Below are 19897 nucleotides of genomic sequence, written 5' to 3'. Positions count from 1 at the left end.
CTGACTTATTTCACTTGGCATAATACTCTCTAGGTCCATCCATGTTGTCACAAAATGGGAAGAATTCATTCCTTTCAATGGCCAAGTAATTGTGATTGTATAAATGTACTACTTCTTCTTTATCCGATAGTCTATTAATGGGCACTTAGGTTGCTTTCATATCTTGGCTATTGTAAATAGCACTGTAGTGTACATAGGGGTACACATATCTATTCAAATTAGTGTTTTGGATTTCTGTGTATAAATACCCAGAAGTGGAATGGCTGGATCATAAGGTAGTTCTAATATTTTTAATATTTTGAGGAACCTCCAAGCTATTTTCCATAGAGCATGAAAATTCCCTTTTCTCCACATCCTCACCAAGACGTTTTTTTTAATTTACCGATGATAGCCATTCTGACAAGTGTTAGCTGATATCTCATTGTGGTTTTAATTTGCGTTTCTCTGATGATTAATGATCTTGAGCATCTTTTCATATGGCTATTGGCCATCCATATTTCCTCTTGGAGAAATATCTATTCATGTCTCCTGCCCATTTTTAACTTAAATTTTTTTTTTTTTTGGTGTTGAGTTGTATGAGTTCTTTGCAAATTTTGCCTATTAGCCCCTCATCAGATGTATCATTGCTTAATACCTTCTTCCATTCAGGTTATCTTTTTGTTTTGTTGATGGTTTCCTTTGCTGTACAAAACCATTTTAGTTTGATGTAGTCCTTTGTTTATTTATTTATTATTTATTTTTATTTTTTCTGGCTTTACTGAAATATAACAGACAATTAGTTGCTCATATTTACATTGTACAATTCAATGAGGTTTTTTTTCCAATTATGATTGGCATACAATAATATATTAGTTTCAGTTGTACAGCATAGTGATTAGAGATCTATATAATTCATGAAGTGATCACCCCACAAAATCTAGTACCCTTTTTCCCCCTTACATGTTTATTACAACATTATTAACTATTTTCCTTATGCTATACTTTTGTTTTTCTTGACAAGGATATATTAGAAAAATATTACTAAGAGCAGTGATAGAGCATTTACTGCTTATATTTTCTTCTAGGTGTTTTATGGTTTGGGGTCTTACATTTAAGTCTTTAATCCATTTTCAATTTATTCTTGTATATGATGTAAGAAGATGGTCTAGTTTCATTTTTTTTTACATGAATCTGTCTAGTTTTCCCAACACCATTTACTGAGTAGGCTGTCTTTACCCCATTGTATATTCTTGCCTACTTTGAATTAGATTAATTGACCATATAGACATGGGTTTATTTCTGGGCTCTCTATTCTGTTCCATTGATCTCTGTGTCTGTTTTTATGCTAATACCATGCTGTTTTGATTACTATAGTTTTGTAGTATAGATTGAGGTCAAGTAGCATGATACCTCCAATTTTATTCTTCTTTCTCGAGATTTCTGTGGCTATTCAGGGTCTTTTGTGGTTCCATATAAATTTTTAGGATTATTTGTTCTAGTTCTTTGAAAAATGCCATTAGTATTTTTATAGGGATTCCATCAAATCTATAGATTATTTTGGAAGTATGGGACATTTTAACAATGTTAATTCTTCCTATCTATGAGCCCGGTGTATGCTTCCATTTACTTGTATCTTATTCAATTACTTTCTTCAATATCTTACAATTTTTTGAGTACAGGTCTTTCACTTCTTTGGGTAAATTTATTCCTAGGTATTTTATTTTTTGATGCAATCATAAATGAGATTGTTTTCTTAATTTCTCTTTCTGATAATTCATTTTTGGTGTATAAAAATGCAACCAACTTCTGAATATTAATTTTGTATCCTGCTACTTTATTGAATTCATTTATCAGTTCTAATAGTTTTTTGGTGGACTCTTTAGGGTTCTCCATGTATGGTATCATGTCGTCTACAAATGACAGTTTTACTTCTTCCTTCTCAATTTGGGTTCCTTTTATTTCTTTTTCTTGTCTGCTGTGGCTAGGACTTTCAATACTATGTTGAATAAAAGTGGTGAAAGTGGACATTCTTGTATTGTTCCTCATCTCAAGGAAAATGCTTTTAGCTTTTCCCTATTGAGTTTGATGTTAGCTATGGGTTTGTCATATATAGCCTTTATTGCATTGAGTTATGTTCCCTCTCTTTCCACTTTGCCAAGAAGTTTGTTTTTATCATAATTAGATGTTGGACTTGTTAAATGCTTTCTCTGCCTCTATTGATAGGATAATATCATTTTTTTATTCTTCATTTTTGTTTAATGCGGTATATCATGTTAATCAATTTGCAGATATTAAACCAAAATTGCATCACAGGAATAAATTCCACTTGATCATGGTGTATGATCTTTTTAATGTATTGCTGAATTCGGTTTGCTAAAATGTTGTTGAAGATATTTACATCAATGTTCATCAGGAATATCAGCCTTTGATTTTCTATTTTGTAATGTCTTTGTCTGATTTTGGAATCAGGGTAATAGCAGCCTCAAAAATGAGGTTGGAAGACTTCCATCTTCTTGAATTTTTTGGAATAGTTTGAGTAGGATAGGTGTTAAATTTTTGAATGTTTGGTAAAATTCACCTGTGAGCCATCCAGTCTAGGACTTCTGTTTGTTGAGAGTTTATTGATTACTTACTCAATTTCATTAGTAGTAATTGGTCTGTTTAGATTTTGTTTCTTGTTGATTCAATCTTGAAAAATGGTATATTTCTAGGAATTTATCCATTTCTTCTAGATTGTCCAATTTGTTAGCATATCATTGTTCATAGTATTTTCTTCTTCTTCTATTTTTTGTACTATTTTCTTACGATCCATTTCATTTCTGTGGTGTCAGTTGTCACTTCTCTTCTTTCATTTCTGATTTATTTATTTGGGTACTCCCTTACTCTTTTTGTTTCTTGATGTGTCTGGTTAAAGGTTTATCAATTTTGTTTATCTTTTCAAATAGCCAGTTCTTGGTTTCATTGATTTTGTGTACTGTTCTTTTTTTTTTTTAATTTATGTTTTTTACTCTATTTCATTTATTTCCAGTTTGATCTTTACTATTTCCTTTCTTCTACTCACTTTAGGCTTTGTTTGCTGTTATTATTTTCTAGTTTTTTTTTTAGGTGTAAGGTAAGAATATTTATTTGAGATGTTTTCTGTTTCTTGGGGGTAGGCCTGTATTGCTATGAATTTCTATCTTAGGACTGCTTTCACTGCATCCCATAGATTTTGAGTCATTGTGCTGTCATTTTCATTTGTCTCAAGGTAGCTTTCAATTTCTTTATTGATCTCATTGTTAACTCACTCATTGTTTAGTAGCATGTTATTTATCCTTCATGTGTTTGTGTGTTTTTCTGTTTTTCTCTTCTAATTGATATCTAGTTTCATACTATTGGGGTGAAGAAGGTACTTGACATGATTTCAGTCTTCTTAAATTTATTGATACTTGTTTTGTGGCCTAACTTGTGGTCTATCTTGGAAAATGTTCCATGTGAACTTAAAAGAATGTATATTCTGCTGCTTTGGGACACAATGCTCTATAATATTAATTAATTTCATCTGGTCTAGTATGCCACTTAGGGTCATGGCTTCCTTGTTGATTTTCTGTCTGGAAGACCTGTCCAATGGTATCAATGGGGTGTTAAAGTCACCTACTATGACTATATTACTGTTAATCTCTCACTTTATGTCATCAATATTTGCCTTAATTATTTAGGTTCTTTTATGTTTGGTACATAAATGTTCACAAGGGTTGTATTCTCTGGTTTGATTGATGCTTTTATCATTATGAAATATCCTTTGTCTCTTATAGCCTTTGTTTTAAAGTATTTTGTTTGTTTGTTTATTTGGTATAAGTATTGCTACCCCAGCTTTTTTGTGTTTACATTCACATGAAATACCTTTTTACATCCCTTTACTTTCAGTCTGTGTGTGTATTTCAATCTGAGGTGGGTCTCTTGTAGAGAGCATATATATTTGTCTTGTTTTCTTGTCCATTCAGCAACTCTATGTCTTTTTATTGGTGCATTTAATCCATTTACACTTAATGCAATTGTTGATAGATATGTCAATAAATAAGGCTATGGAAAACTGGTTATTTCCAGCTTCCTTTCCTTGGATTCAGGAAAATGGCAAGTTTGTTTTTATATATTGTAGATTGTAAATAACATTAAATTAAAATATTTTATGATTTTCAATAGGGAGACTTTTCTACCAGTATGGAATTTCAATGTAATATTGAAAGGACATGAAATAAGATATGTAGTTATTGCCATTTTATTATTCATATTTTTTATTTTTTTCTTTTTATTAAACAAGTCTCTTTAACATTTCTTGTAATACTGGTTTGGTGGTGATGAACGCCTTTAGCTTTTTGTTGTCTGGGAAGCTATGTATATGCTTTGATTCTAAATGATAGCTTTGATGGGTATAGTAACGTTGGTTGTAGGTCCTTGCTTTTCATTACTTTGAATATTTTGTGCCAGTCACTCTGACTTGAAAAGGTTCTGTTGAGAAATCAGCTGACAGTTTTATGAGAGTTCCCTTGTAGGTACCTAACTGCCTTTTTCTTGCAACTTTTAAGATTCTCTCGTCTTTAACCTTTGATATTTTAATTATGACATGTCTTGGTGTGGGCCTGTTTGGGTTCATCTTATTTGGGACTCTCCATTCCTTTTGAACAAATATGTATATTTCCTTTACCAGGTTAGGGAATTTTTCTGTCATTATTTCTTCAAATGTGTTCTCAATCCCTTGCTCTCTCTCTTCTCTTTCTGGTACCTCTATGATGTGAATGTTGTTATGCTTGATGTCATTCCAGAGGTCCCTTAAACTATCCTCATTTTTAAAATTTTTTATTCTTTTGCTGTTCTGATTGGAGATTTTCTTCTTCCTTATCTTCTAAATCGCTAATTCAGTCCTCTGCTTTGTCTAATTTGCTGTTGGTTCCTTCTAGCGTATTCTTCATTTTAGTTATTGTATTCTCCATTTCTGACTTTTTTTATGGTTCCTATGTTCTTTTTTATGGTTACTATCTCTTTGTTGTTATTCTATGTTCTTTGAACATCCTTATAACCAGTGTTTTGAACTCTGTATCTGGTAAATTGCTTGCCTCCATGTCTTTTAGTTCTTTTTCTGGAGTCTTCTGTTCTTTCATTTGTGATATGTTTCTTTGTCTTCTAATTTTGGCTTCATATCTGTGTTTGATTCTATGTATTAGGTAGATCTGCTATGTCTCCCAGTCTTGGTAGGGTGTCTTTATGTAGGAGGTGTTCTGTGGGACCTAGTGGTGCAGTCTCTCTGATCACCTAAGCTTAATGTTCCAGGTGTTCCTTGTGTGTGATGTGTGTGTGCCCTCCCATTGTCATTGAGCCTTGACTGCTGTTTGCATTTCAATGGGAGGGATTGACTCTCAGGCTTACCAGTTGTCATAATTTGCCACAACCACAGTGTACAAGCTGCTTTGGTGGGGCTGACCTCAATGAGTGGGTTTTGCTCCAATGGACTCTATTACCTGCTGAGACCACCGTTTTTGGCATGCTGCTTGCAAGACTAATTGGTGGCGCTCTGTTTTGGTCTGAAGCTGACCATTGGGTGTGTTGGTTCTGGGGCCTCATGGGAGGAGCTCTCATGCATGCTGCCTGTTACTGGCCTGTGGCTACCTGGTAGGAGCTACAAAGTGGTTTGTTGCTTCCTGTGCTGGACCTGGAGGCATTTGGGAGAAGCCACGCTGGGATATAATGTTGGTTACCATTAGTACCATGCCTGGGGAAGGTTAGCAAAATGCTCATGGAACCTCGAGGTCTACTGCAACCTGCTAGCTATTTGCAAGGTGGAGCTGGTGAAGGAACCTTCTTTGGTAAGCAACTTAGGTGAGGCTTGGTCTCAGGAAGTCACCAGAGTGGGAGATGTGAGCGAGTTTACCAGGCCAGTGGAGTTTCAGATTTGGCAGTGTCAGGGGAGGGCTCAACAGAGGAAAGATGGCACCCCCGCCCCATAGGCTGCATGAGAGGATGGCTCAACACAGGGACAATGGCGGCTGTCTCTCCAGTTCTTACCCTGAAGCCACAAAACTTAGCCTCTCCCTGTATGTCTCTGGTGCATCCTGAGCTGCCTCCCTTCTGCTCTAGCCCAGGATGAGTGCCTGGAAGCAAAGGAGTCTGTGTGTAAGCCCTTTAAGAGGATGCCTGGGTTTCTGGCAGCCTTCTGTCTCACCTGGGTGGACAGAATCACCACTGTTTTTCACAGCCAGATGTTGTAGGACCTTCTTTTTCTCAGCACTGGTGCTCTGGGCTGGAAAGCTGGGTCTAGGGCTGGGAATCCTCACTCCTCAGGAGGTCCTCTGCAGCTGAGATATCCTTTCTGATTCTCAACCACCACGCATGGATGTGGAGATAGCCCATTTGCATCTCTGTCCCTCCTACCAGTCTCACTGCAGCTTCTTCTTTATATCCTTTGTTATGGGAATTCTGTTCAGCTAGTCTTCAGATGGTTCTCCAGGTTGACTGTTCTATAATTTAGTTGTAATTTTAATGTGGTCATGGAGGAGGCAAGCACAGTGTTTACCTACTCCACCATCTTGACTGGAAGCTCCCAGAATCATCTTTCAAGACTTTTTTAGGTGTTGTCCCTCTGTTTGCCTCTCAGACCTCTGATTTCAAAGTCTCTCCTCCAGGCTCCAATAATACCCCTCATATGGCTCTGTCATAGCACTTAACTCACTGTATTCTTGCCTGTCTCCCCACGGGAAATGACTTACTTATCTCTGAAACCCCAATGTCTAATACTTGGCCTGGCTTAGAGAAAATACCATGTAACTACTGGCTAAATGAATGAGTGATTTTCAGGAAGCCCTGACAGGCAGCAAGGTCTCTCAGTGAGTGGGTGAGAGATGAGTGAATACACAGGCAAAGCCAAACGGTGGATGTTTAAGTGCTCATTTTTTAGCTCACTTGCACTTAGATGAACCACAACACTAATATCTATCCCATTTCTATAGTTTGTATGCAGATTCCAGAACCTAGGGAAACATTACCATAAATGGTGCAGAGGAAGTATATCTTCAGGAAATATTTATGATACAGAAGTTTAAGCTTTACCTGTGGGACTAGCAGCAATACTCTCACGCCATGTTCCTGCTTAACTTGTTCAATTTTCTATTCTCTCTCTCTCCGTCTCTCTCTCTGTCTCTCTCTCTGTCTGTCTGTCTGTCTCTCTCTCTCTCATTATCTCAATCTCTCTCTCCCTTCTCCACTCCAGCCCTTCCTTCCTCCTTCTTTCTCTCCTCCTTCCTCCCTCACCCCCTCCCTCACATCCTTGGGATATTTGCCTTTATTTGTAAAGCACATTTCAGAATATTGCTGATTAATTACTTAAGTACTTAGATGTAAAAGAAATTAACTTTAGCATGTGATGTCTGAACATGAATCCATTTTGAAAGTTGTTTAATTGTTTCATTTAATTCACTACATTTCTTTTTACTTAGTTAAATATTTAAAAAGCTCATTAGCAATGGAATATAAAACAATTTGCAAACACAGTGGATATGAAGATACTCAACCATCTCATTTTCAGCATTTTATTGACTAGAGACAAATTGGTGTGTACTCTGACTTTGGCCACCACTGTCTGCCTTTCTCTTTTTCTGTCCCTATTTCAAACTTCCTCATTCTTCTCTTCTCCTTATCTCTTACTCTATCTTCCCTGTCTCCTCTCTTCTTCATTCCTGATCTCTTTTGCTCTTTTTTGATTCTCTCCTCCACCCATTTCACTGTATGAGCCTTTCTTTATGTCTCACTTTGTGTTTCTCTTCTACTTTTTCATTCTTCTTCCTGACTAGTCCCCTTTCTCTTTCTTTCCTTCTGTTTTTATCACCCAGGATAAGGTAAGAAGAGAGAGTGTGTGTGGAGTAGGGGAGTTGAGTAGGAAAAGAGAGAGTGGGGAGAAATTGACAATGGGACTATAGTGTACCTGACATATTATCTGCCACCAAAAGGAATGTGCCCTGGTCCAAACCTATATTCCCTTCCCTTCAAGGTAAGGCACACAATTGCTTTGTGCTTCACTTTTCTCTCACTTATAAAATTAAAACAAAATAATATGTTCTCAGACTACTTCAAAAGATGTCGTTAGGGTCAAACTTGGGAATGAATATGAAAAATATTTGAAAAAATCCAGACCCTGTTATTGGAAGCACTCAGGGAAAGGGTGGGAAGATTGCTGCCTTGCACTGTGCAGGGATCTAATTAACTGAGGATTACACTTCTTGCCTTTCTGAGGAATGTGTGTGTTTTTTTTTCTTTGTTATACTCATCAAATCACTTGGTTGTATGTGTGCCTTGATTGAATGTTTTTAGTATCTTCGGAGGGGAAGGATAACTTGTTCTTTTGTATGCTGTTGATTTTTATCCCTTCCTTTTCTCTTGCCTTGGGCTAGCAAATGGAACTTCCAGCAGCCAGCTCTCTACCCCCAAGTCTAAGCAGTCTCCTATCTCTACGCCCACCAGTCCTGGCAGCCTCCGGAAGCACAAGGTATTATGTCTCTTATACCTTACTAAATCCCTTTGCACTTGGACTTTTTTGAATGGCTGGGTGAGGGTTTTCTTTTCCGTTGACTTCAACAGATGCTAGAATTTCCTTTCATCTGGTCCATTAGTGTGAAGTCTTGGGATTCCGCACAGGGGCCAAACTTCCAGTCACTTTTATTTATTCCTCTGACCCCCGGGTTGTTTACTTAGGTTACATTGAACCAAAACAAAGAGGCACAGAGGTCCCAGATATGCATTCTGAGCTAATAGTATCACCAAACAATGGCTCAGGAAATGGGTTGAGCACTTGTCTGTCCAATTCATAGGCATAGCAAAGAGAGCATTAAGCATATGTTGCCAGGTACCGGTCCATAGAAGTGATATAAATATAGCAGTCAAAGAAAGTTAGCACTGAGTTACTTCCTTTAAATTTGCTGGACATCAAAACATTTTATTGACTAGAGATAGACCCTACTTTTACTATGTATTCTTTACCAGGTAGATTCTGGTACAGCATAGGAGGAGAGGGCACATATACACTGCATTGGCCCTGGGCATCATTTACACTTCTAAGTCATCCCAAGTAAATATACCATTAAAATAATAGAAGTGTGTAGATTTGCTAGCCCCACTTCCCAAACAGATTATCACCCTGAAATCTCTTCTGTATAGAAAATCTGGAGTGGTCACTGACTTGGACCTCATCTCTGAGGCAATGTGAATGTGGTGGTCTCCGCTCTGATTACCAAACTCTAGAGCAACTTACTTTAGGATTCTCTTGTCTTCTGCCTGCTCACATGACTTAATGTAAGATGGGAAAAGGCAAAAACTCACCAATGTGGCCAATTCCATCACAGAATCGTAGATAGTCAGAGCTGGAAGAGATCTTAGACAGAGATATATTAGTTTCATTTGATTCTCTCAATGATTTCGTCAGGTATTGATATTTTACAATTGAGGAAATTATGACTCAAAAAGGTTAAATTACTTAGTAGGATAACATAGCTAGGTAGTAGCAGAGAGAAGATTGGTACCCAAATTACTGCTGGAAGTATGCTAGAGCCAGTTCACACTAGGTCATGTTTGCTGATTGTACATTGCTTCCCAACTCTGTTTTCAGTGACATTGTGTTGGTAACTAGAACACCACTCTGGTGGGAAGATTTATACCATGGAAGTCAGCTAATACTACAAACTCAAGGTTATTTTTCCCCACATAAAGTCAATTGTTAAGATTTAACAGCATACCACTGCCTGATATCCATTTTCATTTCCTTTTCTCTGCATTAGGATTTTAATTTCTTGGTTAATCTGATGATTACCTGCTTTAGCATTCATAATGCCTGTTTCATTCCTTTTGTGACCTCTTTAACTTCTGGTATTGACCCTGACCAGACCTTTTAATTGTCCTGCTAAGCTACTTGGTTTCCCCAAAGGAGGAGCTGCTGAACTGTCTGTGTAGCCAACATTACCCAGAGATTGTGAGATGGATGAAAACTGCTTTTGCAGTCAGCTTTCAGTTATTTTTCTGAGCAACAAAGCTTGTTAATATGGACATTCCAAGATGGGGAGTAGGCCACTTCTGTGGTTCCACTCTCCACACAGAACCTCTTATGCAGCATTGCTCTTTACTGTATCTTGGCCCTGTGTATTTCTTTCTTTACTTTCCTTTTGAGAAGTGTGACCTATGTCAGCACCTTCCATTAGTACTTTTCCCAAATAGCTGGGAGAAGCTCGGATACTTACTTAGTCTGCACACTTTAGTCATTCAGCTTTTTAGTTGACATGTTCAATTCATTTAGACTGAGGACTCATCATTCATAAACCCATTGAGGTCAGTGCTAGCATTGTTAAGCCATTTCTTCTGGTTGGGCTTACAGGCATTTTGTGTATGTGATTGATTGCTTGATTGATTGATTTATGTTAATTCTAAAATCTAATTTAACCACTGAAGGTCTAGAATAAGCTATAGGTGGCAGCATTGTTAGAGCCTTACTGTTTTCTTAACTAGAATTTTCAGTGTATCATTCTATTTTTAAAATTACTCTTATGACAGTTAAGCAAACTAAAAGTAAGTAATAAATTATATAATTTTCTAGAGCAAACTTAAAAATTTTGGAGAATAATTTTTAATAATTTTTAAAGTTTTTACTTTTATATCATTTGAAGTTTACAGAAGAGTTGTAAGAACAATAAAGAACTTCTGTGTACTCTTTACAAAGATTCATCAGTTCTTTATATTTTGCCCCATTTATTTTTGTACTTTCTCTCTACACATACACACACATACATTTTGCTATTTTTTAATCATTTGAGATTAAGTTGCAGATATTATGCCCTTTTTCCTCTAAATACTCCAGTGTGTATTTCCTAAGAATAAAGACATTTTCTTTTATAACCATAGTACAATTACGAAAATTGGGAAATTCACAGTGCTGCAATACTATTATATACTCTATAGTCCATATTCAAATTTTATCAATTGCCTCAATAATATTCTTTTTCTAGTCCAGCATCCAATCCAGAATGATACATTGCCTTCAGTTTTCATGTCTCTTTAGTATTCTTTAATCTAATAAAGTTCTTCAGTCTTTGTTTTATCTTTTAGTACAGTATATTATAGAACAAAACAGTGCAGGCCATTTATTTGGTGGAATGTTTTTTGATTTAGGTTTGTCTAATGTTTCTTTGCGATTAGATTTAGATTAAGCATTTGGGACAGAAGTGTCATAGAAATGGCGTTGTGGCTCTCGGTGTATCCTGCCAGGAAGCAATAGCCTCATATTTATACCACCAATGATGGAGGATGAACTGGTTTTTCTGAATAAGCTCAAAAGTATCTTGTTACTTGACTCAGTATCCCTGGAGCTGAGGTATCAGCTTCTTGCTTCTCCTCCTTTCACACAGCTACCTGAGCCTTAGCACCATCAAGGTCCTTGGGCAGTGAGCCTAAGCAGATCTCATCTGAACATCTATTCAAGTGGACCTGAAAGGTGTGAGTCATGGTGGAGACAGGAAACAGATGGCTAAGGCTATAATTCTCCTTCTGCACAATTGGAAACAAACTCGAAGTCCCAGCATCCCTTCGATAACTTTTGATGGCTGTGGCAGGGCCCGAAGCTGTAATCAGCCTCTTGGCTTCCCCTCTTAAGCAGCTCATGGAGAAGTCTCTTTAAAGCAGCTGTAACGGGGTTAGCCAAAGTCCAGCATACTCAAGTGCTACAATATGGACAAAAAGTAAATCCTTGTATAGTTAATGAGAACAACATTTTACATTTCCATACTGCTTTATATTTTTGCTAGCCATTTTCTCATTTACCCTTGTGATGAGCCTGTGAAGACACAGGGTGGGTAGCATTTCCATTTTACAGATGATGAAAAGGAGGTACTGGGGTTAAAGACAGCCCAAGTATGATTCAACAATTTGGAGAAGATAACATATTAAAGATGTTCAAAGATTTTAGAAACATAAGAAACATTTTTTTATTTATTTTTATATTCTTTCCAGGTTACCGATTGCACTCATCACTTTAAATTTGGAGGCATTTTGCTTGCAAAGTTGTCTGGAGATTGAAGGAAATATATTCATATATTATTAGAAAATATAACTAACATTATTTAAATATACATTTTTCTGTGTTTCCAGACTTTTTTTGGTCATCCTCTAAGTGCTTGGAGAGATAGTTGGATTAATAAAGCAGGATCTTGACCCTCAAATCACAGACACCACTCTTAAGTGGATTTTGGTAGTGCAGTGAACAGTGAACAAAAGAGCTGCAGAAACATGAAGGAGGGTGGGAGATGAGGAAAGCTTTACAGACTAGGTGATATTTAAGTGGGGCCTTGAAGCCTGGGTAGGCTTTGATGGTTAGTGAAGAGAACCAGTGTTCCAGCTTTAAAAAAATCAACAAAAACAAAGCCACACCATTAAAAAAGTGCAGGGTGCACTTGGGAAAAAGCAAACTCAAAGTGGAAGCCAGGTTTCTCAAAACTCCTCTCTGACTTCCTTTGGACTATAAGCTCCTTGGACCAGAGACCAAATTTTTGTTTCCTGTAATGCAAGAGTATTGCCAACACAGCTGTATTTGTTACATTTTGTTCTGTAGGGATCCCAGGGACTAAGCAAATGAATTTCAGGTGCAAGTTATTTGTATTGTTAAACAATATGTGTGTTTCTGTATTTCTACATATCAATCAACAAAAACAGAATGTTAAGATAATTCCTTTTCCTAAACATTGTTCTACCCATACAAGGAAATATATTTTGAATAGTAAATAAATTGATGGAGAACAGAAGTACAGAAGTTCATACTTAGGGCTAGTCGTATGGATTGTCTCCACAGCCTGCATTTCACCCTACCCATTCCAAGGTATAGTAGCTGTGAGTGGAGTCTCCTCATGATTCCACCCCAAGGCCTGTTCCGTGTCCTCTGAGATAAGAGTCTGGAAAAATTACTTCCAGATAAAAATTATTTTCAGATAATTATTTCCACCAAACAACTACACTGAAGGGTCTGTTACATGAACGATTAATAGCAATGGTGAATGCTGAAGCCCAGCAGTTCAGAGTGGTTGGACTCAAGGTGGCCTCCATAATGAAGAGGCCTTTTTATATTGCCTGATAAATGCCCAGGGAGTTAACTAACTTGGCATTGTCTGTCTCATTTCTCTTGCTTTGTTATAGCCAAAGAACAACAAAATGCAATGATCCAAATTATATTTTATAGAATTTTGGAACTAAAAGGAACCTTAAAGATCTTGTAGTCCTTGGTTTTCAAATGTAGAAGCAAAGGCCCTGAAACGGGGAAGTTAAATGGCAAAGCTAGGCTTAGAACCTAGGTGTCCTGGCTCTTAATCCTGTGCTCTTTCTACTACAGTGGACTTGCTTTATGTGTAAATTTAACTTATGGGATTCACAATAGTCACAATATAGTCATAGAAAAAACTACTGAAAAACTATCTCATATTTGTACACATCATTATATACTGAATATTACAGTATGCATTATACATTGCTACATGCATATTGCTGTATAGGGTTGCATGCTCAGGAATCACATAAATGTAAGAGATTTTCAAAGATACTATTTTTAAATAACAGCTTATTGAGATGTAATTCACATACTATAAATTATACCTTTTTAAAAGGGTACAGTTTAGTGGTTTTACTAGTCACACAGTTGTGCAAGAATATATTCATCACCCTCAAAGGAAACTCTATGCCCAATAGTAGTCACAGCCCCATCCCCCTCTACCCATGCCCTAGCAACCACTAATCTACTACTCTCTGCTCCTATGAGTTAGCATATACTGACCATTTCATATAAATTTCCCTCTGAGCCCTGCTTGAGCTGCATCCTATAACTTTTGCTATATTATTATTATTATTAATTATTTTATTATAACTCAAAAGTATTTTCTAGTTTCCATATAATTTATTTTTAGACCTATTAGCTATTTAGCAATATGTTGTTTAATTTTCACAAATTTGTGAATTCCCCCAATACCTTTCTGTTATTGTTTTTTAATTTAGTTCCACTGTAGTCAAAGAACATATTTTGTATGATTTCAATCCTTTTAGGTTTGTTGAGACTTGTTTTATGACCTAACATATGATCTATCCTGCACAACCTTCCATGGGCACTTGAGAAGAATATGTTCTGCTGTTATTGGATGGAGTATTTTAGAGATGTGTAATTGTAGTGTTGTTCAAGTCTTCTCTTTCCTTCTTGGTCTTCTGCCTAGTTATTCTGTCTATTGAAGGTTCGAGGTATTGAAGTCTTCAACTATTATAGTTGAATTCTTTATTTCCCCCTTCAGTCATTTTTTATTTCACGTATTTGGGTACTCTGTTGTTCAGATGCATATATATTTATAATTATGTTTTAGGGTATATTAACCATTTTATCATTATAAAATGTCCTTGTCTCTAGTAACAATTTTTGTCTTAAAGTCTATTTTTTTTCTGATATTAGTATAGCCACTCCAGCTCCCTTTTGGTTACTAACTGCATGTTAAATCTTTTTCCATCTTTTTACTTTCTACCTATTTGTGTCTTTGAATCTAAATTGTATCTCTTTCAAACAACATAGGGGTGAATCATGTTTTTTTCTTTAATCTATTCTGACAATATCTGCCTTTTCATTTGAGTGTTTGATCTACTTATATTTAATACAATTACTAGTGAAGTGGGAATTACATAACCCATTCTGCTATTTTCTATTTGTCTTATATCTTTTTCCCCCTTAATCCCTAGATTTCTGCCTTTTTTTGTGTTAAATATATTTCTATGTACCATTGCAATTTCTTTATTCTATTTTTACTCATTTTATTTTGAGTTATTTTCTTAGTGATTGCCCTGAGGATTATAGTCAACATCTTAACACAGTCTACTTTGAGTTAATATCAACTAATTTCAATTGTATACAAAATTTTTGCTATAGTATAGCACTGTTACTTCCCCCCTCCCTTTCTGCTCTTATCGACATACAAATTACATCTTTATACATAATAAGTCCACCAAAGCATTTTACAACTATTTTATGCAGTTGTCTTTTGAAATAGATAATGGAAGATTTACAAAAAATAAATTTGTACCATCTTTTGCATTTACCTATGTATTTATCTTTACAGGTATTCTTTATTTTTTATGTGGATTTGAATTACTGTCTGTTGTCCTTTCATTTCTCCCTGAAGGATTCTCCTTAGCATTTCTTGTAGGATATGTTTGCTAGTGATGAATAATCTGTCTTTATTTATCTGGGAATTGTCTTGATTTATGCTTCATTCTTGAAGGATAATTTTGTTAGATTTCCTTAAATGCTTTGATCCAATAAGCCTCCCAGCCTTTGCTGAGGGTTGTGTATGTATGTGTGTTGGGGCATGATTTCAATGCTCTGTCAGGCAGTTTACATCTTTGTCTTAGCCTTCAATTGCTGCTTGCAGAGAGCCTCAAGGCCACCCAAAGGTGAGAGATTAGGGGTTTGAGGTCTTTTCTGAGGTTATGCACAGTCCTGAACATGTGTCTGGCCTTAGAGATATTTTGAAGCTTAGGAATATTTTGGAGCTTTTCAAAGTCTCTTATGAACATTAATTCTCCAGCTTTTCCTTTTAAGGTTTTGAGCAGCTTCATTTGCCCCAAATGTTTCCCCTACCTCAGGCAGCTGTGATTTTAAACAATTGCAGCTGATTAATGCTGCCTAAAAAAGGCTGTTCATAGTGAGTGTACTCTGAGTTAGGTCAAATAAAGAAGAGCTCTACAAATGGGAGTTTCCAGGGAGCTACAAGACAAGTCAAAAAAGGACAATTCTCTTGGAATGGGGCATTTTGGGGAGCTCCGAATCCATTCTGCATCCTCCAGGGGCTGCTAAGGTGCTGTTTTTCATATACTCTAGTGGTGAGTCTGTTAGTTTTCAAAGCTATCCTGGAGCTAGGGAGAGGGAGAATGAAAATAAGGTGAGTTAAAGCACCTGAATCTTCATATTCTTACTGAGATTAATCCATTTTTCTTGAATAAACACTTTTTGGATTGTTGCAAGTCTTTGGTTAATTTCCATAGTTCTGAAAGTGTTGATTTTGATCATCTTTGCGGTGTTACTGCATTTATGTAAAATCAGATTTTCAGAGAGTCTTTCTCTGAAAATTATGAAAGTCCATTATGTAAGTCTAGAAGCTCAAAGACGCTTTTGACTATGTTCAATTTTCATTTTTCTCAAGTACTGAAGAACTAAATCTTTTCAGAGAAGCAGTTCCATTGTATGCCACTTTGCCTCAATTCCATTTTACAAGTTTTTATTGCACTCTTATTGTTTCCTCAGGTATTTCCTACCTGTTTATCAGTGTTATAAGAAATCTTTGCTTGGTAGTTTAAAACAAAACGAGTTTGTTTGTTTTTTTTTTTTTTTTGGATAAACCCTGGTGTAAAAAAAATGTTTCTCGCATATTTAAAGTGTTATAAAGGAAACAACCCCCCCCAAAAACAAGATTGTGTGGCAGAGACCATGTGACCAGCAAAGAGAGGCTAAAATATTCACTATCTAGCCTTTTACAGAAAAAGTTTGCCAACCCCTGATTTACAGTGAAAGGATGGTGTGTTGGTGAAAAGTGAATCTATTTGTTGTAGTTGCATTTGTTGTGTTTTTAAATGATTCAGTATTCCCTTGAGTGTTCCAAATAATAGTCTCAGAGCTGGAAGAGACCTTAATGATTGTCCATTCCAAAGTCTGCATTTTTTGATCAAGAAAACTAGGACTCAGATGACTTATTCAGTGTCATAGTACTACTTATCCAGAATTAAAACCTCATGTTATTCCTTTTTCCATTATAAACTGCCTAAAACTTTTCCTCCCTGTCTTTCCCAGAAAAAAAGTCCCTTTCCTTCCCATTCTTGTTCCTATTGCTCATCTTCACTTTTTCTTCTACAAGGAGAAGCTGTATTCTTCAATTTTCTTAGACAGTTCTCTACTGAAATTCTCTTTCCATTTTATCAAAGTAGATCTCTTAAATATCCACAGAATTGACTCTAAGTTTTCTAGTTCCCTCTAGTACCTTGCTGATAACATGAATAAAAACAGTGTTTTTTCAAACTGTGCTTCATGTGGAGATGGGTGAGATTTTGTCTCCTGCATGTCTGGTTCAACCAAAACAACTATACTTTTATTTGTTTCATATATTGGGCTTTCAAGCAAATTTCATTTGAATAGAGGACTTAAATGGAAGAGAGAGAGAGAGAGAGAGAGAGAGAGATTTGAAAATCACTGATTTAGACAATGGGTAAAGTAAGTCCAAGAGGAATCACAAGAATCTTTAAATAGAGCTCTGGGAACAATGAGAAAAACCAATGCCATTTCATTCTCCCATCTCCTCAAGACAAGGCCAAGGCCTGGGACAGTATGAGAGCCATGAATCCTAATTCCTAGAAATGAAAGCATCAGGAAATAAGTTGGAAGTAGGTAGATGGGGTACATTTTCTGGGTTAGGCATTTGTTCAGGTCCTAGCAGTTCTCTTGGAGACTGAAATAAATTCATATATGTATTCACAACTGATTTTTGATAAAGGGGCAAAAGTCAGTCAATGGAGAAAATGTAGCCTTTTTAATAATTGTACTGGAGTAATTGGATATCCATAGGCAAAAAAAGAAAAGACCCCCCCCCCAACCTAAATTTTATATCTTATACAAAAATCAAGTCCAAAATGGATTATAGATGTAAATGCAAAACATTTAGAATGGAAACATAGGAGAAAATCTGATCCTATGCTAGGCAAAGAATTCCTAGATTTGAAAACAAAAGCATAATTCACGAAAGAAAAACAATTAGTAAATTGGACCTCATCAAAATTAAGAACTTTTGCTCTGTCAAAGATCATGCAAAGGATATGAAAAGACAAACTACAGACTGGGCGAAAATATTTGCAAGCTACATATCTAACCAAAAACATATATAGAATATAAAAATAACTGTTAAAACTCAACAATAAAAAAAAATCCAATTAGAAAATGAACAAAAGACATGAAGAAACATTTCACTGAGGTGGAATTACAGATGTCAACTATGCACATGAAAAGATACTTAACAACAATAGCCATCAGGAACATCCAAATTAAAAGCACGATGAGACATCAATACAAACTCACAAGACTGAATAAAATAAACAGTAGTGAAAACACTAAATACTGGTGAGGATGTGGATAAACTGGATTACTAATACTTTTCTGGTGAGCATGTAAATGGTATATAGCCATTCTGGAGAACAATACAGCAGGCTTTACAAAACTAAACATGCAATTACCATATGATTTAGCAATTGTGTCCTTGAGCGTTTATCCCAGAGAAATGAAAACTTATATTCACACCAAAACTTGCACATGAATTTTTATAGCAGCTTTATTTGTAATAGCCCCAAACTGGAATTATCCCACATGCCCTTAATGAGTGAATGGTTATATACTGTATGATTCCATTTATGTAACATTCTTGAAATGAAAAAAATTGTAGAGATGGTAAATAGATTATTGATTACCAGGGCTTAGGGACTGGAGAGGGGTGGATGTTGCTATGAACGGGTAACACGAGGGAGCCCTTTGGTGAGAATACGGTTCTGTATCCCTAATGTAGTGATAGTCACATAAATGTATACATGTAAAATTGCATGGACTACACACACACACACACACACACATACACACACACACACACACACACACACAAACACACACATGAGTAAATGGAAAACTGCAAGATGTTACCATTGAGGAAAATTGAATGAAGAGTGCATTGATACAAGGATACTTCCTTATACTTCAACTTCCTGTGAATCTGTAATTATTTTAAACTAAAATTAGAGAATATATTAATTTTAAAAAAAACTAAAGCAGTCATCTTGCCAATTTCAGAGCCTAAGGTGCTAAAAAAAGGAGAATTCACTTTTTCTCTTATCTTCTTATAGGACCTGTACCTGCCTCTGTCTTTGGATGACTCAGACTCACTTGGTGATTCCATGTGAAGAAGGAGAGCATTCAGAGTCCAAGAGTACAAACACAAGCTTACTGTTACAATAGGATATTTCTGCTCAAGTGTCCAACAGGGCTATTGGTGCTTTCAAGTTTGTTTTGTTGTTGTTGTTTGTTGTTGTTGTTATTTTTAAAAACACACTGTAATATGCTAGGTTTATTTTTCTGTGATTTCTCCTCTGGGCCACTGATCCACAATTACCAATTATAAAAGATAGATTGACAACCATCCTTTGGGGTAACTTTCCAGGGATGCAAAATGTGCTAGTCCATGACCTTTCTATTGAATATTTAGGCACCTGCATTGTTTTCCCTGTCTCGCTTTGCTCATAAACGACAGTCTTCCTTTTGTAGAGGGTTGTTTATATACAGGATACTTAAAATGTGTGTGTGGCGAAAAAAGTCATTGACAAATCCAAGAGTGACAAACACAAGTACCCCTTGTCTCCCGATCTCAAGAATGCTGAAATATCCTTGGAAGATGGCAAGGCAGCTCCCCAGTCTTGCTTTTCACTCCTGACTGAGGCCCCCTGTTTGTTGTCTAGCACTATATAGCATCAAGTCTGGCTGTCAATGGGGAGAAACACCAGCAACTTATAATTCTGACACCAGACATTTAGGACCCTGGTACAGGGCTGGCTAAAAGAGAATAGGTAGAACTGGGAAACACTGTAGACATCTCAGTAGTTTATAAAACACAGTGAATTCCATGTCAACTCCTCCACTGGGGCAATTTAGAATCAATAATCAAGTAATAAGAGTTGGGTGTGTGGGGCTTCATATACCTAATTCCTCTAGGAGGCTGTCTAACATAGCGAGTTATTACACAAACTGTATAGTAACCATCTATCTCCATTCTATTGAATGCCTTGTAAACAGCCAACACTGAAAACACTGTGA

The 19897-nt window shown here is 36.3% G+C and overlaps 1 protein-coding gene across 1 annotated transcript in view; it reads left to right on the top strand.

Moving 5' to 3' along the window:
- The window catches only part of DCX (doublecortin), a 161549-nt gene extending 142559 nt beyond the window's left edge, over positions 1-18990 (top strand). Inside the window, exons 6-7 of the mRNA XM_006917277.1 lie at positions 8397-8491; positions 18934-18990. Coding sequence (XP_006917339.1) covers positions 8397-8491; positions 18934-18990 — 152 coding nt within the window. The remainder of the gene's footprint in view (positions 1-8396; positions 8492-18933) is intronic.
- The last annotated feature ends 907 nt before the right edge of the window (positions 18991-19897 follow it).

Source organism: Pteropus alecto, unplaced genomic scaffold (genome assembly GCF_000325575.1).
Source record: "Pteropus alecto unplaced genomic scaffold, ASM32557v1 scaffold107, whole genome shotgun sequence".
NCBI classification, from domain to species: Eukaryota; Metazoa; Chordata; class Mammalia; order Chiroptera; family Pteropodidae; genus Pteropus; species Pteropus alecto.
Note: the sequence above shows the minus strand (reverse complement) of the source record. Positions and strands in the feature narration are given on the sequence as shown.